The sequence below is a fragment of the Triturus cristatus genome, chromosome 7 (assembly GCF_964204655.1).
Source record: "Triturus cristatus chromosome 7, aTriCri1.1, whole genome shotgun sequence".
Classification (NCBI taxonomy): Eukaryota; Metazoa; Chordata; class Amphibia; order Caudata; family Salamandridae; genus Triturus; species Triturus cristatus.
This window is the reverse complement of record NC_140590.1, coordinates 1,925,901-1,949,952: the sequence shown is the minus strand read 5'-3', so window position 1 is coordinate 1,949,952 and position 24,052 is coordinate 1,925,901. Positions and strand designations below refer to the sequence as shown.

The 24,052-nt window shown below is 48.4% G+C and overlaps 1 protein-coding gene across 2 annotated transcripts; it reads left to right on the top strand.

Annotated features, from left to right (window-relative positions):
* Window positions 1-9,785: 9,785 nt before the first annotated feature.
* On the top strand, window positions 9,786-23,852 carry LOC146808660 (uncharacterized). Of its 2 annotated transcripts, none has more exons than XM_085614208.1 (3): window positions 9,786-10,290; window positions 21,193-21,660; window positions 22,766-23,847. In XM_085614208.1, the coding sequence occupies exons 2-3, from the start codon at window positions 21,529-21,531 to the stop codon at window positions 23,642-23,644; spliced, it is 1,011 nt and encodes a 336-aa protein (XP_085470334.1). In that variant the 5' UTR covers window positions 9,786-10,290; window positions 21,193-21,528; the 3' UTR covers window positions 23,645-23,847. The 2 variants fall into 2 exon arrangements, with proteins under 2 accessions (XP_085470334.1, XP_085470333.1); XM_085614207.1 differs by lacking the exon at window positions 9,786-10,290 and adding an exon at window positions 14,429-14,643 and having other exon boundaries at window positions 22,766-23,852.
* The last annotated feature ends 200 nt before the right edge of the window (window positions 23,853-24,052 follow it).

Sequence of the window (24,052 nt, the reverse complement as noted above, 5' to 3'; positions counted from 1 at the left end):
ACATTCACTGGTAGGGCCTATAACACCAACATTCACTCATCATTGGTCTGTCTTGAGAGAAGATTTGTTCCATACGCTGACATGAAAGAAAATACCTTTAACCTAAAGAGCAATACATTTACATAACCCTATTCAACTTATTCATTCTAAATCTAACTTCTAGATATCCCTTCCATGTGGCTCCGACGGATCTGTTAGTTGCTGGTATTGTGATCTTCTAATTCTCTACTTTACTTTAGATCAATACATTCTCTATGAATAAACAACCAAACTCATTTGGTAATTAATCAATATCAATTTTTATCTTAATTAATGCAGTTAAACCCATTTATCATTCGGACCGCAAATCACCATATTTACCTATTCTGGCTAATTGTCATCCTCTAAGTCAAATCCGGTCGTCCTGCTGCACGCTACAGTCCCATAGATTGGGTTGAGACCATAAACGCGTACCCGTCAATCTATGCACATTTAATTGGAAAGTTCAATTCATCAGAAATTGGGCAGCAATTCAGTCCGTCAAAGATTCAGGGAAACAGCTGTCCTGCAGCGTCACCGTCCTCTCCGTCAGCATAACGTCAGGAATCACGCGGACACTTATTGAACCTCACTATTTTATAAGAAAATCACTGTCAAAAAGTAACAAATATTGGTTTTCAGCCATGCTGAGTGGAGGATTTAGGGTCGTCCGACAAAGTTCTCACAAAGTTTAGTCCATTAAGTCATCACACTTGCTGGTTCCGGTTTTTAAGGACAGTCCATTGTTCCAGGGTCCGGGCAGCTTTCCAGGATGTCCTTGGTGGGTACAGTCTGGCTAGGATCAAGACCGGGCCACTGTTGCCGGCGTTGGCGCAGGCGCACTTCACCCAGAACCTCGTGGAGTGGTTTATGTCACGTCGAGTGCAGGAGGCGGCCATTTTTTGGCAGGCCCAAATGGTCAACTTAAGCAAAACAAAGACAAAACGTAATTAATACAAAGAAATGGCTAATAAATAGTTAAACCCTCACTAATTCCCCTATGTGTATGTAATTATCTAGCATGATAGCAACATTCAAAGCAGTTACACTTACTATTAAAGCGACTTACAATTACGTCACAAAAGCAACATATAACATGCAATATTCTAATTTCTCTAATATTAGTATGCGTACATATTTTAGTTTACGTATTAATTAGGCCATGCAAATGCAAATCCCACGTGTAATTCATACGTTAATAAGATTGATTAGTAAATCACTTCAAACAATTAATACGGTTATCATTAATTGATTATTCTAATTAGTATAGACATGCAAATGGAGAGGGTATACAAAATTTTGCATTACCCGCTCCAGCATGACAACCTGCTATCAGGAGCATAGTGGTGAGGGCAGCACGATGCATACCTGCGGATGTTGTGGAGATACTGCGCGCTATATTTGATCATAGCTCGCTGTTTCAGAAGTGATCCGGCAGCATGTCCTGCCCCTGCCACCTCCGGGACGCTGATGGCACGCCCGCTGTGCGTGTCAGCTGCACGCTCGCGCAGCGTCGCGTTTAAATATGGCCAGCTTGAGGAACAACTAAACCGTGCCGTCAAAAGGAAGGCGGTGACGGTCCGGAAGCTGAGCTAAGGAAACGATCGATTCCCCCTTCGGTCTTAAAAAGCACCATCAAAGTTTAACATAAAAGCACAGTTTTCCCCCCACAAAATAAAAACACAGTACTAGAGAGCTAAAAGTAATTTTAAGAATTGTTTTCTAAAATTTTAAAAAGTGACTCAATAGTGTTCAAAAACAGAAATTAGCAGCAAAATCGAAAATTAGCAGCAAGACAGTGCAGCAACGCAGAGCGCAACGTTGGTCGGTTTCAGAGTGAATAACGTTGATAATAAACACAAAATGGAGGCCCAGAAGACAATCTCTCAGAAGAAAAATAAATTGTGTTTCTGATGTAGATTCTCGTTTTCACATAAAGGTAAATGACTTGCCATTGGGAAACAACCTTTACAACGCAGTCATTACATTGCACTACCTTTACATAGCAGTCATTACATCGCAACATCTTTTACATGTCGTCATTACAACGCAGCCATTACATTGCATGTCACTACAAAGCATGTCATTACAAAGCATGTCACTACAACGCAGGCATTACATCGCAAGTCATTACAATGCATACCATTACAACGCAGAGTACCCTTACATTATCTTACCCTACTGTTGCACTCACTGGAGTTAGAATAGTAATTTTTACCCCTACACTATCCAACACTTACCCTACTGTTGCACTCACTGGAGTTAGAATAGTATTTATTGCCCCTATACTATCCAACACTTACCTTAAATGGGATGTAATGGTATGCATTGAAATGGTATGCGTTGTAAAGGTATAATGCGATGTAATGGAATGCGTTGTAAAGGTAGTTTCTGAAAATGCGATGTAATGGAATGCGATGTAAACGAATGCGTTGTAAAGGGTGTTGCGATATAAAAACTGCGTTGTAAAGGCATGCATTGTAAATGTATGCGTTGTAACGTCATACATTCCTTGACATTGGACAGATATGCAAAGGCTGTGGGAGAGAAAATCATTTCATAATGGTCTGCAAAGCAAAAGAGACACTAAGTACATCAAGATGAGAAGAGAAAATGGGCGCTAGAGGTGTCAGAAGCATTCTAGGCAAGCCAACAAGACCAAACGGCAACATCGATTGAGATAAGTAGAGACTAAACAAAGTTCATCATCATCAAAGTCATCTTCCAACTGCTCTTCAGTGTCATCCTCAATTGACAGTGAAGAGGATGTGGGTGCAATAGTGACATCGGTCAAGAGAAAAACCTGCACGTGTAGAATTGGCTGCCTGCAAAGTCGAACACAACTCAAAGAGAGATTGCCACATAAAAATACCCAACTAATGTGGCCGATGCCACAAGATCACGCTAAAGGTGAATGGCTGCCCTACAACTTTCATTATAGACAGTGGTGAATCGATCAACAAACTGTCTCCGATATGACGTCTAACACAATCGAAAACACTTGGACTGCTTCTGTGCCATTCCAAAGTCCAAGGTTATTTGTATCACACATGAGGCATAAGAAAATGACAGTGCAAGCACCAAATCAAGCTCTCCATGGTACTTCTTCAAGTGCATGTCTACATGTTTAAGCACTTCTGCTGACATGGGACTGATATCCATTAACTACAACATCAATGCACATTCTGAATAGTAAGTCGATTCCCGTCATTATTTCATGGACTAGGGAAGGTGCAACATCATATTAATGAGGACATTCATCCTGTACCTAAGTGACACCGTCGGATTGCTTTTCATTTGAGAAACAACTGGAAACATTTTTGAAGTATGACTTCATTGAGCGCTCTACTGGTCTGACACAATGATTTTCACCCATAGTGGTAGGGCCAAAAAAGGACATTGGAGGTGCAGTGCGCATTTGTGTTGATATGCACCAGGCTAGCAAAGCAATCGAGAGAGAAAGACATCCAGGTCCACACATAGCTGACATGCTCACACAGCTTAATGGCGCCAAAGTCTTCTCCTGTCTTGAATTGAACAAAGATACCATCAACCCGAGCTGGAAGAGAACTATAGGTACATACTAATTTTCCAACTCATGTTGGTTTGCTCAGATACAAAGGACTACGTTTTAGTGTGCTGCAGAAATCTTTCAGGATATAGTTGGTGAATAATTCAACCTGTCACACATGCTTTTAATTGCAGTGTAGACATATTATTGTTGGGGGCCACACTAAATGAACATGACAAAGCTCTTACACAAGTGTATTATTTGATCACTGATGCAGGTCTTACGTTAAATGCAGAAAAGTGTAAAACTCACAAAACCAAACTCAAATTCTTTGAGCATATTTTCTCTGAAGGGGCAATGACGCATGAGCCTGAAAAAGTACAAGCATTGACATCCACCTGTCCCCCGCAAGCTGTAACCATGCTGCAATCCATCTTCGGCATGGCCAGCTACTGCTCCAGATACATTTGAGATTTTGCCACAGTGAGCACCCCATTACGAGAGTTGACAAAGAAGAATGTTCCCTTTCAATAATCCTCTGAATATGATAGAATTTTCAAGAAAATCAAATTGAAAATGCAACTGATGAGGTTTACTTTGGTCCACAGTTACATACTGAGATTGTTGAAGATGCAAGCCCGGTAGGGTTAGGCGCAATCCTTGCTCAACACAATGGACATCCAAATGCTCAGAGAGACACATTATGGCCTATGCCAGCCAAAGTATATCTCAGACTGAACGCACCTATTCTCAGCCTGTAAAAGAGAGCCTGGCTGTAGTGTGGGCTTGTTCACATTTTCATGTGTTTCTGTATGGAAAACATTTCACCCTTGTCATTTGGTGGCCATATGGTGACCGATCCACGTACCGGAAAGTCCATCACGAGAGACTTGTCCCATTTTTAAACATCTGCCTCGATAATAATTGCCTTCAGACCTCACGAATGAAACAAGTCTGCATGAGTGCCCAAGTCAAGCATCTAGGTCTACAGCTATAATGCCAGATGATAGTGCAGCTCGTTCACCTTGTACGATGCGATCTGGTAGAGGGGTGCGAGCACCTCAACGACTTATTTAGGAACTCTAATATCGATATGTTAAATCTATATTTTATTTAACAAAGAGGGGGAGAGAATAAAGACGTGCATTATAGACGTCTATGTGTGGAACAGTCATTTGCGTGCTCCAGAGTTGTGGTGGATGCTACATGTAACAGCTCTGACACCATTACTTTATGCACACCACTCAGTATACCTACTCATGGGCCCTCTAAGTGCAAGGTGGGGGGCTTGTAGTTGGAGACTGTAATTCACACTTGCCACAGCTGCCCTTTCTCCTTCCCTTCTTCACTGGCTTCTCTAAAGGGTGGAATAACATGCCAGGGTAGTGCAGAGGGCGGTCAGGTACACATCACAGGTTAGCAGCTCTCAGGGCGCACGCACAGATGGCTGCAAGTTCTGCCCTATGTCAGTGCTGGAGATTGACACTGTGAGAAAGTGCCCTCTTTCTGCATGGTAGCCCCCACTTTTTGCTGAACTGCTGATGTACTTTGACTGAGTGTGCCCTAGGCTCCTGCCAATCAGGTGCCCTGGGCCTGTGATCTTTCCCTAAACCTGCATTAAAAAAAAAACAATTGGCATCTCTGGCCACAGGTCAGCCGCTGGTATGCGGTACCACAGGTACCCAGGGCACTGTGACTAGGGAAGACCTATAAGGGCTTCAGCACTTATTGTGCCACCCTTAGAGGCCCTGTACCCTGACACTCACACACTGCCCTGGCAGGCTGCATATCTTGGTGCAGAACAAAGTGAAGAGTCGGCACGGCACACATCTCTGTGCGCCATGCCTACGGCCCACTGCCCTGTCATAGATCAGTCACCCTTCTAGCTGGGTGCCCTATACCAGTGGTGAGGCTGCAGTTGCATGAACCCTGTACCCCTAAAGTGTCTAAGTCCATTCTTAGACATTGTAAGTGTAGTGCTGCCATTAAAAGTATATGGTGCTGGAGTTTGTCAGTAGGAACTCCACAGCACCATAATGGCTACACTGAAAACTGAGAAATTTGGTATCAAACTTCTCAGCACATTAAACCCACACTGATGGCAGTGTGGGATATAATGAAAAAAGCAGACAGAGGGCATCCTAGAGATGCCCCCTGAAAACTAGCCCACCTCTAGTGTCCAGGCTGAGTGGCTGCTGTCAGCTGCCACCACCAGACATGTCTCTGGATCCCTGGGTCGAGAGCCTGCTGCTCTCGGGGGCCTGAAACAATGCACATCCCGGGACGAGGTGCCAAGCCTCCTCCCCCAGGATGGGCAGGGTCCACAAAGGGGAAGATTCAAAGGCTTGCCATCTTTGTGAGCTTCCCCAGGCCACTTGCTGCTTTCAGCAACTGGTCCCCACTGGTTCTGACCCCCACCTTGGGTGGGGGAACCAACGAGAAAAACAAGTGAGGAAGAGAGGTGTGCCCACGTCTGTCAACTCCACCCCTCAAGTGGGAGAGGAAAGGTGAAACACAACTCTCAGTCCCCGCCATCTTACGGATAGGGGTATGGGGAGACCCAGCCAAACAGGGAAAGGCTAATGAACCCTCCCACTGAAGGGTGGCAGAATAGGGGGTGAACCCGCCACAGGGAAAGAACCCATTAGTCCCAACTTTTTACCTACATGTAACGCCCCTAAATCTAGTATTTAGGGGCACCCCTGAACCTTGATTCCTCAGACAAGAAACCAGAAAAAGAAAAGAAGAAGGACGAAACAGCCATGAGAAGCTAACAAGAGGAGGACGCCCCCTGACTTGGCCCCAGCCCATCTGGACTGTCCCCACCTCGAACCTGCTCCAGCGAAATCCCGGTGTGTCCTGCAGCCAGAAACCTCGAGAAACACGGAGGACCTGCCTGCCTTCCATCCCAAAGACTCTGTCTCTCGTGAAGATTGGATTTGTTCAACAACAGACTCCAGCTCCGCAAGGATCCGCAAGTTTGCACCACATGCACCTGATGCCCACGGCACGAGTTCGAGTGGCCCAACACCAAGAGTAGGTCTACCCAGCAATCCCGATCCGAGATCCTGGTACCCCTGACTTGCCTCAAGCCTCCAGCTGATGCCTGCAGCCTCAAACCGGAAGGTCCCCCCACCACGACTAGTAGCTGATAAGATCTGACCCGAAAAGGCACCCCTGCATCCATCACCCAGCGGCCTTGGGTGGCCCAACCAATGGTGCCTAACCAACCCCTAACTTCCCAATGCAGGAAGGTGGAATCTGACTATATGGTTGCCCCCACTTTTTTACTGGTGTTTTGCTGGTTTATGACTTAGTTGGACTGGGATCCTGCTATTCAGGCCCCAGTCTATCTGCTTTCTCTGTAAAATGGTTTCCATGTACATCAGGTACATTTCTAATTGGATTCTGGAGTGCCTTATAAGCCCCTAGTATATGGTATACTATGTACCTAGGGCATAGGTACCTCAGAGGTCTACCAGGGGCTGTAGCATGTATTATGCCACCCCTGGGAAGCACTCCAAAATGGCAACCACAGGTCTACTACTGCAGCCTGGGTAAGGGTGTGCTTGCACCCCTTACAGTGGTATAGGCTACCTATATCCACATATATATACAGACACATATAACCCTATAAGTCACTCCTATGGCAGGCCTTGACAATCCTGAAGGCAGAGTGCTTGGCTTTGTGTGAGAGGGTGCCCAAGCATGAGCTGAGTCCCCCTGCAGCTTTCAGAAATACTTCCTTATGGCTGTTCTGTGATACAGCCATACCATATACTCTTAAGTGCATTATAACCTTGCGGTAAATGCTAACTTTGGAATGGCTGCATTGAAACATGTCGTGTTTGGTGTCAAATGCTTTGGAATACTACTCCCCCGCCAGTTCTGGTGGCGGGGGTAGCATTCCACCCTTCTAGAGGGAGAGACATGTTCACACTGGTCTAACCCGGTAGGACTTTCCTGAGCCCTGGCATCACAAAATGGATGCCTCTGCCCCTGCTCTGGCACAAAACTGGACAAAGGAAATGGGTGTAACCACCCCTCTTTCCAAACCCTCCCATAGGTGGGTCCCTAGAGTATGTCCAACCCCCAAACTTAGTATAAGTATGGGAACCCAGTCCTTGCGACTTTAGATTACCCTGGATGAAACTCTGCAACATATATCCTGGACCTTCGACTTTCTATTTCGACTAGATGACGGAAGAAAACTCCCTTAGGGTCAAGGAGTGACTCCCCTGCTTGGCAGGCACCAAAGAAGTAACTGACTGGTCTGCATTGCTTAAGCTCCCGCCGGACGCCAAAGTCTTTGCATCACCAGAAGTGGATTTCCAGACTTCCCGAGGCTACCCTGAGTCCACAGCAAAGCTGAGGCCCGTGGCTATCGTGGGTTACGTGGAACCGTGACCCCTGGACACCGTGAACTTTTGCAGCAACACTATCTTCTGGGACTTACTCAAAGTTGTGCTTTGGGCTCTGAGTAGCCCCAGCCTTGAGCACATCCTGCACTGAAGATTGCTGGCCTCTAAGTAGAGTCCAGGGCAGGCCGGTCATCACCAGAGGCTAGTGGAGGACAGGATATGTGACTTCTGACCTTTGACCCACTGCCCTGACCAGGCACCACCCCAGAGCAGTGAGACCATGGACTGGCGTCACCCGCAGAAGCATCTTGTCCAAGGTGGCAGCATCTTGTGACCCTCTACGTCCAGGGCAGGATGGTCTGCACTAGAAGGTAGTGGGGGACAGACTCTGTGACCTCTGACCACTGACCCACTGAGCTGCCCAGGCCCCACCCCAGGGCAGTAAGACCATGGACTGGCCTCTCCCGCAGAAGCAGCAGCTTGTCCAAGGTGGCAGCGTCTTGTGACCCTCTACGTCTAGGGCAGGCCGGTCAACACCAGGGATTAGTGGGAGACAGGACCTGTGACCTCTGCCTAAGACCCCATCACCCAATCCACAGGGCAGTGAGTGAGACCTTGAACTGGCCTGACAAGCAGAAGCATCAGCTTGTCCCAGGTGGCAGGTTCTTGTGACCCCCTGAGTTCAGGGTAGGCCGATCTGGGGACCTTCCCTCACACTCACTGTGAGCCAGATCCAGGGTTACTTCATTGCCACAAGAAATACGCGTGAGACTGCTGGGCACCCCTCTACCCACAACCCCACCCCCACAGTGGGCGAGCGAACAAATGAACAGAGAGCGCAGAGCTAGACCCGAGCCAAGACGCTGGCTGGGCTCTGAGAGCCTGTGCACCATGCACGAGTCGTGCCCTGGAAATGTCTGCTGTGCAAATCACACATCAAAAGTCACGTAGAATGAGATGGAGTCTCTTCAAATCCAAAAAGTGTCCTTCTCCAACACGTAGAAGCCGTGGCATTAATGTATCACTTTATAGCACTGCACTGAGAAGCACTTATTATACATGAAGCCTTACACATGAACTTAGAACCCGTCCTGACCGCGCCTGAACCCTTACGGATGAACTTAGAACCCGTCCTGCCCACGCCCGAACCCTTACAGATGAACTTAGAATCAGTCCTGCCCTCACCTGAGCCCTTACAGATGAACTTAGCCCTCGCCTGCACAGCGCTTGCATCTGTCAGTGCTCAGGCGTGGGCAGGACCGGTTCTAAGTTCATCTGTAAAAGAGGCTTCTCTTATCAGTTCCCAAGGCCAAAGCACCCATCCCAATACACTTTAGTGGGTACAACTTATTTTCGTACATTAAGGCTGCACGGCATTTACTGTTTACAGATACTTCTCTTCTCCTGGGTGCACTCTTGTATGATACGTATCTTCTGATATAGCTGTTCACACAGTTTAAGCCCCATTCACTGTCCAGACTTCAGGGACTGTTAAACTGTAAGATAAGATCTCTTACCAGGGAAGAGGCAGACAACTTCTAACAGTTTGATGGAATGCGTGTTTTTTTTAGGTCTCGCCTACGCAGCGCGCAGTCGCTGATTGGAGGGGACCTCTTGGAATCAATCAGCTTTTTTGCCCAAAAACGTGCATGCTTTGCATTGCTTTCAATTGCAACGCGTGCTCGTTTGGCATTTCCCTTGCGGGAGCGAGCTTTGGCAACATCTGTTTGTAATTATCGCGCTCGCTCCCACAAGGCAAATGCTGCGTGTCCCTGCTCTCGACCGCACTCCCCACCACTCCCACTTGTTTATTATTGTAGGCGGCCACTCCCCTTCCTGTTTGTGACGCTCGCCGGGGCCGTTGTCTTTAAGCACTTGTTATTCTACTTTCTGCAGCAGCCCGTCACTTGTTTATTTAAGCAGCAGACTGCTTGGGGGCTGGGCTCTGAGCTGCCTGCTTGCTATAATGTAAAGACTGGTTTGAATCACCGCGCAGTAGTGTAGCTTACTTTCACTTTCGCTAGTCATGTGCTGCCTCCCAGGACGTGAGCGGGCAGCAGCTGAATTTAGAAATGAGACCCTGTTCGTACGCTCCGCTATCCGCTGCTGCCACGGTAATAAATTTCACGTCTCCCTGCATTGCAAGTGACCAACTCTCAGCCGGTCTCACCACATACCTGGGCGGAGGTGGCACTTTCAACATCCGGACTGACTGCAGTTGCCGGAGTGGTTTGTTGGAGGCCCCAGAGCACTGGGACCCCTGACTGTGAAGTTAAGCCTACCACCAGCCAGAGCAAGCCTGATGCGGGCGGCCGGCCACCCCAGAGGAGGGAAGCCAGGCGGCAGGCATCACATGAAATGGAGCTGCTCTCCAGCTGGCCGCCACTGAATACATTTCAAGTAAGTGTTCTCCGTGGTCACTTGTTTACCCCCGATCTCCCCCTCATTCCCACTGTCCATTGTCACTTGTTTACCCCTACCCTCCCTCCCATGGTTACTTGTTTACCCCCGCCACCCCTCCCGTTATCCGTGGTCTCTTGTTTACCCCCGTCCTCCCTACCGTTATCCGTGGTTTCTTGTTAACCCCCGCCCTCCCTCCCGTTATCCGTGGTCACTTGTTAACACCCGCTCTCCCTCCCGCTATTTGTGGTCACTTGAAAATTCAAGCAATGGAAGGCTATTCTTTGGCCATACTCACTGAACCGGACACTAATTCTTTTTTAAGAACATTTAAAATTAAGTTTGTCTAAAAATTTACAAAACTAAAAATGTGACCTTGTTCAGTGGGTGTATTTATTTGGGTGTTTTGTAGAGCGCTGATATGCAAGTTTACAGTGACTTCAGAGCGCTGAGGGCAATGGTCTGGGAGCTGATTCTGAACTGTGCTAATCCTGTTTGGTTTCAGGTCTTTAGCTGGGATGTAGAAAACTCACTACATTTGGGTTTGGCGAGGTAGACCACTTGCATGTGAAAACAAGCATTGGCATAGCCAATAGGTCTCGCCTTTGGGAACTTATAAGTATTTAATTATGCAGCACAATACCCTTAGTGCGTAAATATATACAACAAAAAAAGGCATCAAGGAATCAATACTGGACATTTGTATAGAGCGAGCACATTTAATTACCCTCTCCAGAATACTTTATATTTGCATTGAATATATCTAATTCAATTTACAACACACCTGAGCGACAGATACTCCAAAGGAGGAGTCACAGGATTACGAGTGTTTCTTGAAACTTTTTCGTGACACGCTATTACCTAGGTTAATTTTTAGCACTGCAAGTGTTGCACGTTGTGACTACCTCTAAGTGGATCGCCCAGAATTTTTCTAGGGGGACACTATGACGAACATATTACTTTAGGGTTATTGGTCTTGATATGTATACATGTGATGTTGTTGATGGTATTTGTAATGTGATACATGTCATGCACTTGCTCTTTGAACAGGCGTTCCGCTCTTGTGTGTTGTAAATTGAATTAGATACATTCAATGCAAATATAAAGTATTCTGGAGAGGGTAATTAAATGTGCTCACTCTATACAAATGTCCAGTATTGATTCCTTGATACCTTTTTTTGTTGTATATATTTACGTATCCCTATCCAGCAGGGGCGGCTGGTGACATTTGAAAGTGGCGGGGCGTAAAATGTGTGGTGGAGCGCAAAATCCCCTACGTCTGAAACCCTCTAGTCCAGGTCAGCCGGTGTCCATCCAGAAACACCGTACTTTTTAATTTCAGCCATTCCGTGCCTCACCCCAGTCTCCAAATTCTTACTCTAATATGTGCCCCGCAGTTATTGCTTAGTATTTTCACCACACTGTTATTAACATGTTCTTCAGGTACATCTTGTAATCTACCGTGTGCCACAAAAGAATAGAAACATTAACTGACAAACAGCAAAAATATTAGTGTGATGTTTCATGCCTGGAACAACAGCACCACGCGCCTTTATGCAGATCATTAGAACCATAGTAGTACAACAGCTGTAACTATGCAAAGTGTAATAAAAGTTGCGTTAATTAGAACTGCTCTAATGACGTTCTTCACCGCACACAAATATTTTGCCATGCTCTTAATACATTCCACATTCCAGTTGCAACACTGAAATGCACACCTTAAAAGCACATGCAGCATGCGAGGCGATTTTCACATGTATGGATGGATAGAAACTTGTAATTTGTAGAAAAATACTGGATGGCCATCACATTTCCATTAGTCAGCCATATTTATTTCAGCGTTAAACAACACACCAGAAAAACGTAATAACATGTCACTAACACAACATAAGAATATGGGGAAAGAAAGCAAGTTTAATTGTCTGAAAAATAATCTCCTCCTATTAAACCTTTGCCTAGAACTTCAGTCGCCAGTTACAGGATATTTTTCTCGTGGATAATAGGTTCCTGAGGGAGTGCGTGCTCTAAATGACATTTTACGTCGGTTATGATTGTATATGGGTTTTCTTGCGCTGCGACCCAAGCGGCCTAGGCAGAAATTTGATTTCATAGCCATGTTTTCATAACCTTATGGAAGCCGCAAAACAGTTCTGCCTCATTTTATCGGGTTAAACGTGGATTGACCCACGGCAGCAAAGCCTTTCAGATCGGCGACCTTGTGCTGCGCAGGCCCCTCGAGACGTGTTGTAATAGTCACTTCAGCAGTCGCGGCTCGCAGGGGTGGGGAAGTCGCGCGTGGTGGGGGAAGTCGCGCGGGGTGTCGCGTGGGGTGTGTTAAAATACATTTTTTTTAAATCCTACCTGAGGTCCTCAGCACGTCCGCGCCGCCTCGGGTCCGTCCGTTGGCACCTACAGCCCCTCTTACCTGACCGCCTCTGCCCTCTTCAAACTGGATGGAAGTTGAACAGCCTGTCGTCACGTCAGCGCTGCAGTGGCAACCCCTCAGCCAATCCTGGCGCTGCTTCAGCGCCAGGATTGGCTGAGGGCACAGCCTACTCCTCGCCCGCCGCCTGCCCATTAGGAGACCGAGGGGCTCCTAATGGGCAAGCGCAAATCCATGAAAACACAAGTGCGCATGACTGGGCACGGGCTAAAAACTAGCTCACCATGCCCACTCATGCGCACTTGTGCTGTGCTGCCGCAATGCATGTCAGTCAATGACGCCGGACCGCCCACGGTCCGACGTCATGCTGACTGACATGCATTGTCAGTTGAGTTCTCCGAGTCCCCACCCTCGGCGTCTCTGAAAGTAAACTAAGTTCAGATTCAGAGACACCGTCACCGAGGGAGCTGCGGGCGCGGGCGGGTGGGGGGGCTACGCCCCCACGCCCCAATGGACGCACCGCGCCTGCTATCCAGGTATTTAAGGGTTATTTGGGTACACCCCTGTTGTTGCTCCCAATATCCTTGGTGCAACATCAGATGTTGCATGGCGAAGCACTTATAATGTCGCAGAGGCGAGACCTATTGGCTCGGCCAGTGCTTGTTATTACTTTCTTGTGTAAAGAGCCTTAGATTGTTTGTGACATTTCCTATTCATGTATTAGTACCTTTATCTGCACTTTGTAGGCGTTATCAGATCGATTTGACTACTATACAGGCAGTCACAATTGCAGTGAAAAAGGGTTTGATTAAATGGTGCAGCGGGTGCAGTGGAATCAAGGCCACAAGTTGCCGTAACTCTCTAAAACATCAAATATTGCCACAATGTGCTCCTCAACAGTTAAGCGCAAGTGCAGTTATCTTGCTATTGAAAGCGGCACAATTGGAAGGTGCGCCAGGCGCAGTGGCTCTCAGGTCAAAAGCTCTAGGGGCCGCACTGAACACAGATCGTTGCTATATTTTACTTCTAAACATGACCGTCAGAAGTGCATTGATCTAGCAGGCACTGGGGCCATGATTTGAATGGTGCAGCAGGTGCAGTGTTACCAGGGCCAAACGTTATCAGAACTCCTCTAAACACATACTATTGCTTTACGTCAATTAATTCTACCGTTTCCCTCTTTCATGCAAGTTTACAAATGTCGCTTTTACTCCCCCACACCATACCAGAGCAGGGAAGTGCTCAGAGGGACCTGCTCTCCTCCAGGAAGGCCTGTCTGGGAAGAAGCCTCCGTTTGAGAGGCGCCGCTGAATCCGGGTTATAATTCCCTTTCTTTCTCGGGCCGATGGCCACGTCCCGCGCTCCCATGCCTGCTACACTCCCATACAGTCCAATAAAAAACATTATGACAGAAGGCAACAGCGCCCTGTTCCTATCGTTGTGAAGAAGGGATGGTGCTTCCAGCCAGGGTGATGCTACTCATGTATCGACTTCAGAAGGATGAAAGAGTGAGTGGGCCCTGCCACGGCTGGAAGGTGTGGCATACACGACACAATCTCCGCAGCTGACGCCTTACCCAGTGAGCTACGTTCTGGGAACATATTATACGTCTCTTTGGCAGCCGAGAGGCTGTGGGGCCGCAGACACGTGCTTCCACCAACAGGAAGCGTGGTTTCACTTCGGCTCAGAGAGGAAATGCTGGTATCATCCCCTGCAGGGCCGGCCTGGCTGCCTGTGGGTGTGATCTGCCTTCACACCTACTGCACAACCCACAGGTGTGCAGCTGCTGCAGAGCCCGGATGTGGCCGCCTCTACTGTATCTGAATGTGGGCCTCACCCACACTTCCGGTGCCTCGTGCAGTGGGGGGGGCTCGTGTCCGGAGCTGTAGTGAGCAGTGGTGATCATCACGGGTGACCCGGCCAGTGCGGGCCTGTGATTGGATGGGCCATTTACTCTTGAAGGCTCAGAGGTAGGCAAGGTTGGCACGGGGCACCATTTTGCTGCCGCGGGGTCTGGTACGAATACAGCGCCTCCTGTACCAGGTTTTGGCGCAGGGCAGCGCCAAGGAATCTTGATGCGGCCCTAAGTCAAAACAAAAGGGCAGGAATACACCATGGGCCTCATTTATGAGTCAATACGCCGCCGTTGCGTCACTATTTGTGACGTTGCGATGGTGTAAAAAAGGAGCCATATTTACAAAGGGACGCATCTAGGCAGATACGTCCTTTCGTAAACCTCTGCGCTACATTATACCTATGCAAGCGCTCAACACCCATTGGGCTCAAAGGGCTTCAGCCCTCCCTCCGTCGTGTGTGGCAGCCCGGGATGAGACCGCGTCCCGGGCGCGCACACAGCCGTTCCCGAGCACTTTACAGGTCTTGTTAATGAGGCTTTGTTGTTCTTTCACCCCTTCTTTCCCCTGCATCCCCACTCTGCCTATTGCTGGAAGAATTAGCCCCCCCCCCAAAAAAAAAAGTCTTAGCCCCCACCCCCGAAATGTAGCTCTAGTTGCACCTTTGTACCGATGTCAGGTATAATGTATGCAGCGTGGGCGTTCTGGAACAGAAAAGGCTCTGTGAGATTTTACTGCAACACTACTACGGCCTCACTGCATCAAAACCTTTATGCCTGCTTCAAACAGGCGTAAAGGATGACACAGTGCCTTTAACATTGGGCTTGCCCCATGTTAAATGACACATTGCTGGAGTCGCGTCTGTTTCCAGACACACTCCAGCAATGCGACATTTTTGCGCCAACAAGATTTCTGACGTAGCGGTCAATTCAATTCAATTCTGAGGACCGGCCGGGCTTTGCTCCGCCTGAGGACCACAATACCCAGGATCCACTGGGCCAGCTTGTCACCATACCACGCACCATACCGTCTGCGGCCGTCCGAGGCCGAAGGAGGTCGGGCCGGGCCACCCCCCTTGCATCATATATATCGTGTTACGGGACACAACTGTAAGTTCTTTATTGAGCCCTCACGCCATGTATGCAATGGCCATGAGGGAGAACAGAAGTAAAAAGGGTGACGGGAATTTAACCGGTACCCTGGATAACTTCATTATCAGGGCTAACTCAGTAATAGACCAAGGGATTACGTTGATGGAGCGGCGGGTCTCTCAAGACTTAGCCCTAGCTAGAAGATCATCTTTGGGGTTTATTGCTAATGCCCGGACTCCTGATTCACATGGTCTGATTAGTGGCCTCGTAGCCCCGGTGATCCCTGAACCTTTGCATGTATCATCGGCAGCCCGGGATTTGGACTCTACTACCCCGGGGGAACATTCCTTGGTTTCAGTCTCACCATCATCATCTCCTCGTCAGACACTTACAGTGGCTAGTCCGGCTGTGCCACCTAATACTAGACTTTTACGGGAGAGGCGTCAAGGGGCTATCACTAAGCATAAACAAGGTCAGGCCCACACCAATAAGATGAAGAAAGGGAAACTGATTAAAAATAAATATCCTAACACTGAAGTTATAGTTAATATGCGTGAGCAGACTACTATTACCAACCCCCCGGGTATCCCAGCCACATCAGTACAGAACGTATTAGGTTCGGGTGCTGTATCCCTGGGTAGAGCAGATGATTGCGATGGGACTAGGGTGTCTTTGGAGGATTTTATTTTGGTTAAAATGGGTGAATTGGTTGGTAACCTCCTTCGCCCAATTGAAGCTAGATTAACCAAGATTGAACAGCAGCTTAATGAAATTGGGCTTGTCTCCTGAGAATTATTAGATTCCTCTAAAAATGAAATTATGCCTAGGGTTATTGTTCCTCCTAATGCTCACGGGGGAGGAATTGACGCTGCTGAACTTATACCCCCTTTAACTACTACCTTAGTTTTACCAGATTCTGTGGCCTTACTACCCAAGACAACTATGGCAGTAGTCACCACGAATCCACGGGAAAATAAACAGGCTCAGCCCAAAGTGGGAGTGGGGGTTTCAACTGTTCAGGCCCCCTTGGATAAAATTACTATTGATCTGCCTCCGGAAACGAGTCCCTGTTTGGTTGTTTTGGTCCCAGAACTGTGAAACCCTGGCCAAGAATCGTTTACAAGTCTAAAAAATAAAGTTGTCGATTGGCTAAATAAATTTAGACCACTACCCCCCCACTTTTCCAGTAAAATACTTGGGGTTCGTAGGGTGTCCTGGGGGGGTCCTCTGCCCAAGGATATCAGGGGGGACTGTGTCCTTGTTAATTTTAGGGACCCGAGAACTGTGGATTATATTTGTAACTTGAAAAATCATTGCCCAGGAGCTGCTATTCAATCCCATCCACTGCCTTATTGTTATCCTTCCAAACCTGACGAGTGGACTTTAGTACATCGGAAAGGGAAGGGAATGATCTTTAGTGGCCGGCAAGGATACCCACCCGTTTTGAACCCGACTCCTATATTTAACAGGTTTGGTGGTCTGGAGTCTGTCGATTGACAACAGGTGTTCGGGAGCGATCTTTTGGGCACCTTCTCACCTCCGAGCGCAAGCTGTCTTAGCCCGGGAGGAGTTGCCCTGTGTGTATGCCCCGAACTACCCATTGTTGTTCCCATGAACCAGGAGGTAATATAGCGAAGGAACAGGGCCCTGCAATAGTAACCACTGAGAGGGATGTGGATCTCACTAGTATAGCAGAGGCTGAATCTGGGAGGGCGGAGTTGGACTCACAGAATTTAAGGTCCTTTAACGGCTGTGAGCATTCGCCTTGTTCTATTGTTAGCTGGAATATTGCTGGCCTAGCTACTAAAGGTGACCTCCCGGGTTGGGTTGAGTTTCTTAGCTCCCACGACATTGTTTGCTTCCAAGAAACTTGGTGTAGGGAAAGTGTTAGCTATCCTGGCCATGTTTCATTTAACCCCTTCAATGCCCATGACGAGCTGGACTCGTCATGGGCTGCGGTGGCGCTGTGCCCATGACGAGTCCAGCTCGTCATGAACTCCGCCCGCTAATGAAAGGCGCGGCACTGGGCGGGGAAAGGGGCGGGCATGCAAGGGGTTAATCTGCCAGCCTTGGCATCCCCTTTTGGTAGATCGAAGGGAGGTCTCCTGGTTTTGGTTTCTGTCAAAACCCCAATCGAAGTAAAAAGATACATGACTGTTGGCGCCCATTCACAGATCCTATGGTTATCAGATAAGTTGGGCTCCAACATTATTTTAATTAATTTTTACAATAACATCTTTGATAGCACAAGGTACAGTGTAGTGACTGAGTTACAGGTCGCACTAGAAAATGTAACTTCTGGGGTCAACCATGTTTTTAACTATATTTGGGTCGGTGATTTTAATATTTCTACTTGTATTGTTTCTAATACTGGGGTTTGTGGGGTCAGGAATAACCTTGAGGAAGATGGTTTGCGCTTCCCACATAACCCCTACGGGGAATCCTTGAGCAAGCTAACGGCATCTCTTGATTGAATGAACTGGGGAACTCTATTCCAACATTTACGGGTAGGAATGCAAACGCTGTGATTGATCATATTTGTGTATCATCTTATCTAATCTCATTGTGTAAACCACCTAAGGTCACTGATTATATGATAAGTGACCACAATTGTATTACTACTGTTATCTTTTTGTGGAAGCATAGAGCCCGATTCACAGAACAAACTTAAGACTAAATCCTAAACTTAGTACTATTTTGGTATTCACAGAATGCACCTAGTACTGCTGGTATTCACAGAATGAACTTACTACTTTTGCGATTCACAGAATGAACTTAGGACTTTTGCTATTCACAGAATCCATTTACGACCACTAAACTTACGTCCGCACTCGGGCCAGAATTTCCGCCCCCGGAGCAGAATTTCCGGGCCCGGTGCGGAAAGTCCGCACGCGGGCCAGAAAGTCCGCTCCGGGCGCGAAATATCCGCTCTCGGGCCGGAAACTCCGGCCTCGGGCCGGAAATCCCGCTTTCGGGCCGGAAGTTCCGATTACGGGCCGCAAAATCCGGTTTGGTGGTCATTGATCATGTGAGCCAAGGGTGAACCTGTCCAAGTCCCTACCATCCCCCACCATGCATCAGCTGACACACTCCAGCCAATCCTAGCTCGGCAGCACGTATAACTGCAGAGCAGACACACACAAACCCTTTCAACATGTCACTGAATGTGTTTGTTGCACTGACCCTTGCCATGCAGCAAAACCACTTGAGGAGGAGGAGGAGGAGAGCCAGAGCAGAGAGGATCTTCAGACAGAGGATCAACTTATTTGGATTGTCCAGTCAAGATGTAAGGGCCAGGTACCGTTTCCCTCCAGAAATCATCTTGGATATGGTATGTGAGTGGGAGCAGGAACTTGACTCCGTGACCTGCTGCTCACATGCAATACCAGCATACCTAAAGATCCTATCAGCGCTCCATTTCTTCGCCACTGGCTCATTCCAAAGGGTCTCCAGTGACCATGTGGGCATATCCCAGGCGAGCCAGTCGCGGTGCCTGCATCAGGTACTGCGATGCATCACTGCAAGATCCCACCACCACATACATATGCCATCGACACTGGCCCTGAGACAAAGGGCAGCACGAGATTTCTTTGGCATTGCACAATTTCCACGTGTGCTGGGTGCAATTGACTGTACCCATGTGGCCCTTCAGCCACCCCGCCACATTGCACACATCTTCTGCAATAGACACCGATGGCATTCCATCAACGTGCAAGCTGTCTGTGATGCCAGAGGGAGGTTCATTGATGTGCATGCGGTGTTCCCCGGCAGTACCCATGACAGCTTCATATTCCGCATGTCACCTCTTGCCCGGCGGATAGCTGCGGGAGAATTTGGCAACATGTGGCTACTGGGTAAGTACCAAGCGTTAGAAAGGAGGAATATGTGTTTTTGAAATGTCTGAATGCCCCCCAAAATTAACCATTGTACTTTAAGAATCATAAAGCTAGATACAGGGCCCACCTGACAATGCATGTAATACAGTATAGATCATGTCCTGTGCAAGTCAAAGAGGGAAATCTAACCAACTGCCCTTTCCCCTCTACTCAGGTGACGCTGGGTATGCACTCACCCCACATCTCCTCACCCCTTACAGGCGTGCAGACACTGTACCACAGCGTAGGTACAATAGGGCACACATACGGACTCGAGCCATCATAGAGCGCACTTTTGGTCTGTTGAAGTCGCGATTCAGATGTCTCGACCGTACAGGGGGGGTGCTGCAGTACTCCCCAGAAGTAGTGTGCAAGATCATTTTAGCCTGTTGTGTCTTGCACAACATTGCCTTAACGCATGGCTTACAGATACCGCTGGAACCTCGGCTACCTATGAATCTGGGAAACCGGGCCATGGCACATAACCGAGGTCAGGGCATGCAAGTCCGTGAGCAGCTTGTTGCCACGTTCTTCACATGAGCAACCTGTAGTGGAATGGACCAAATGTGGATTGCTGTCTGTTGCCAATGATGAAACTTGGATATACACGACTGTGTCAATAAATTCCTTCCTGAGGCAACTTTGCAAGCCACACTAACTGCATGTTAATCACAGCTCTTGACAGTAGTCAAAAGGTTGAGCCTGCATCAGCACATGTGCCCATGTCAGCGATCAGTGTAGTGGATGTCCCGAAAGAATCTATAGCCGCAGATGCAAGATGATACATGTACTGAGAGACACAGCCGGACCTCGTGAGGATGGGTCTCTTAATCAGAAAAGGCCATAACCATAGCATTGTCGGCCCTGTGCCATCAACAGATGTGACTCCCCCACAAATGATGCGCCCACAACGTGAGTGATGCAATGGGTCAATCAGACACCATGGGGCAGATTAATGTGGGACTTGCGGCCCTTTCACGCTGCCGTTGCGTCACTTTTGTGACGCTGCAGCGGTGCAAAGCCAGCCTCATGCTGCGGGGTATGTACTATATGACGCATCTGGGAGATGCGTCACGTTGTAAAGGCCTGCGCCACATGTAGGCGTTCTGGCGCAGGGGGGGCCTTCCGGGCGCAGAAACGCCTCCTAATAATCTACAATATTTCACTCAGTCACTTTTAAGGCCATGCTGCGTCAAAACCCTGCGCCTGCTTGAAGCAGGCGTAAGGATTGACGCAGCATCATAGGGATAGGGCACCCCCGAGCCTTGCTGGAGCTGCGTTGTGCATGCGACGCAACTCCAGCAATGCGCCGCCTTTCCAACGGGGGATGCGTCACGCATCTGCACATCCGAGCAGCACGGTGCACCGAAATGTCAATGCGGCGCATCTGTGTTGGCGCACGGGTGGGCAGATGCATCGCAACTCTTCTGACGCATCTCTGCTGATTAGCAGAGATGCGCCAGAAGCCGTAAATCTGCCCCCCTGTGTCTGTGATATATCCACACTTCTCAAACACAATGTTCCGGAACACATCACACAACTCTGCAAATGAGCAACTAATATGGACTACATGTACCATAATGCAAAGCATGAGAAACTGAAACAGAAACTGCAGAAATGTCTTAAAATGGTCACTTCACCCTTCTGTCACATTTAAATAATTCTCACATGCACTGTCTTTTCTTTTTTATCCACAACAGAACAGCAGGATGGCAGTAGATGTGATTCCAGATTGTGGATGGATCTGGATGACTACAAAATGGCAGGCAACTACTTCCTGTGATGTATTTGCTGCCTCCCACTCCCTGTCAATCATTCCCTGTATGGAATTATATGTTCCGGGTCATTTTCGGAATTTGCGGCCAAAAAGCGGAAGCTATATGGGGACCCTGAACACCAGCTGAGCAATGCAGCCCGGGCCAGGCTGTGGGCCAACATCGCCGAGCGCTGCAGTGCAGTGGGAGTCCACACCAGGAGTGCGAGGGCATGCCGCAAGCGCTGGGAGGACCTAAAACGGTGGGCCCGGCACAAGGCTGATGAGCTGGTGGGCCAGTCTTCCCAGCACCATGTGCATCGTCCTCGCCTATCCCCACTGTACAGGAGGGTCCTGCGATCAGCTTGGCCGACCCTCCATGCTCAGCTGGAGGAGCATGAGCAGCAGAGACCTGGTAAGTGCATCATATGCAATATGTGTCTGGGAGTATGATGTGAGTGAAACAGTGCTGTACCATTGTGTGTCCGATGCCTCCATTCACAGATTCCGTGTCCATGCAGCAGTAACCAAGCTTAAAAAGGCACACTGTGGCATATGGACTGTACAGGGCAGAGTGCATTTTGGTAGTTGGAGTCTTGTCATGACAACTGGCTAAATGAGCCATATTTGTGAATTTGTACTGAAATCAGCTCTTCCCGCACCACTACAATTGGCACTAGGAAATCATGTGTGCATTGGATGAGCAATGGTACAGACACTGTCCAGTGTGCGCATGGCAGGCCAAAGGGTATTGGATGCTATGACTTGCATTGCATTTTTAGAGTTTGGGTTCCAATTGTGACAAAACATCATGTGCCATGGAGTCAAGACAGACTTTGACATCCTTGCATCACTCTTAAGCGCTTCTAAATTTGCAAGGGGTGTCCACTGACAGACGGCTCAGCCTCAGTGGCCTGTTTCACATTTCACATGTACAGGTAGCTGTCACAAAATTCCCCCAGTGTTCAGCGGTGTACAGCATTACCATATCAGTCACCAAAGCCAATATGTGCCACTGGATTGTCAGTACATGTGTGGGGACAGCCAAAGGCTAGACTCACAATTTAGCTACAGAAATAGGCCAGAGCCTCAGTGCATGTGTGACCCACATTCGCCACTTGTCGTGTCCCATACAATGCTATAAAGCAGATGACACTTGTCCAGACCTTCAATAGCTGCGACTCCCTATGAATGGCCATAATCTGAGATTCGGGACTTCATGTTCTCCATTGTTGGACTGCTTTTGGAACCTGCACATGTAGCTGTGGCAGGACACACAGATCCCCAGAATGCCAGGTTGAGGGTTGCCAATACAGTCGTGTAAGCCACACACATCCACGTGAGATGGCCATGTCAGACTCAATCCAGGAACTGACGGTGAACATACACGTAATGTCAGCTCATAGACACTGACAACTATTGAGTGTGATCAGAGGAAAATAAGTCTGACCTTGGCTCCTATGAATGTGTCTCGTCCTGCATGACACAAACATAACATTCGGATTTTGCTTACATTTCAGCAGGCACAGCTGGCGAAACAGAAGGGCAGCAGGACCAGGTCGGGAGCAAGAGGCCACCAGTGCGGCGGCGGCTACACCCTCTTTCCACCAGCGAGGAAGAGGAGGATGAGGAGGGACCCTCAACATCAAGAGGCAAGGGGATTGCGCCCACCCGGACTGACAAGGGACACCCTGATGCTGGTGCCACATCCCGGGTGGAGGCTGCAGACATTGAATCTGGGGGGGGGGGGTGAACACGACACCTCGGACCATGAGGTGTTGGAGAGCTACTCTCCTCAGGAATCTTCACCTGTGGTCCCTGAAAAGGTGTCCTCGGGGCAGGCCAACAAACAATCTGGGCCTGCCATCAGCCCCTCCATCCCTCTAGAGTTCCCCATTCCATCGGGGGACCCAGCTGCATCCCCTGCAACCAGTCCCCCTCATCGTAGCCGCCAGCTCCCCAACATCATTGGCTCCGGACCTCAGGCACCACATCCCTCCTTTTCCACCCATGCCCCTCCCGGTGTTGTTCCTCCTGTGGCTGTGCCAGTGGACTTGATGTGGATGTGTGAGGGTCAGCCAGACATGTCCGCTCGCATCCAGCTACAAGTGTGTATGGAGGTACGCATGATGCGAGAGGACATGCTCCGAACAATGGCCACCCTCACCACCAGCATCAATTCACTGTCCGCAGCCATCTCGTCTGTTGTCTCCCCAATCCCTTCCCATACCACTGTCAATGTCTCCCCCTGTCCGTTGCCCCACACTGTTTCCCCCCGTACTCCTCGTGTGGCACGAACCCAAGTGGTGCCTGTTCCTGCACCCGCCATACGTGTGCCTGCATCGGACTCTGAGGATCTGGACATTGTGGTCTTAGAGGATGACCAGAAGGACACTTGACTTTTGACGTGAACAATTATTTCATTTTCCCCTTGTAAATAGACTGTTTTCCCTGATGCTCCCTGACGTGTTATATTTTTTTTGCCCCACCCCAATCCAGGTTCCCATCTCCCTCTGCATTAAGATCATCATTTGTTTTCCTTTCTCCCTTCCAAACGGACGGTTGTTCTTTTGTACCTTCTTAAAATACAATTCTGAATACTAATAACTTTCACTTGTTTTACTTCATTCTGAATGTCTGGTTCTGAATATGGACACATATTTGGTGAGTCATCTGCTATGCACATAATGGCTGGTTGCAACGATGGGTTACACTTGTAACTGTGTCACACACACACACATACCTTCTCACATCTCGAGGCCACCTGCAACGTTACACAGGACATGATACACAACAGATTATTATTT

Excerpts from the sequence above, each read along its gene's own strand:
- LOC146808660 (XM_085614207.1), top strand. The coding sequence starts at position 21,529 with ATGAGCTGGTGGGCCAGTCTTCCCAGCACCATGTGCATCGTCCTCGCC. Across the intron at positions 21,661-22,765 it reads GCATGAGCAGCAGAGACCTG|CAGGCACAGCTGGCGAAACA; the intron begins GTAAGTGCATCA and ends CTTACATTTCAG.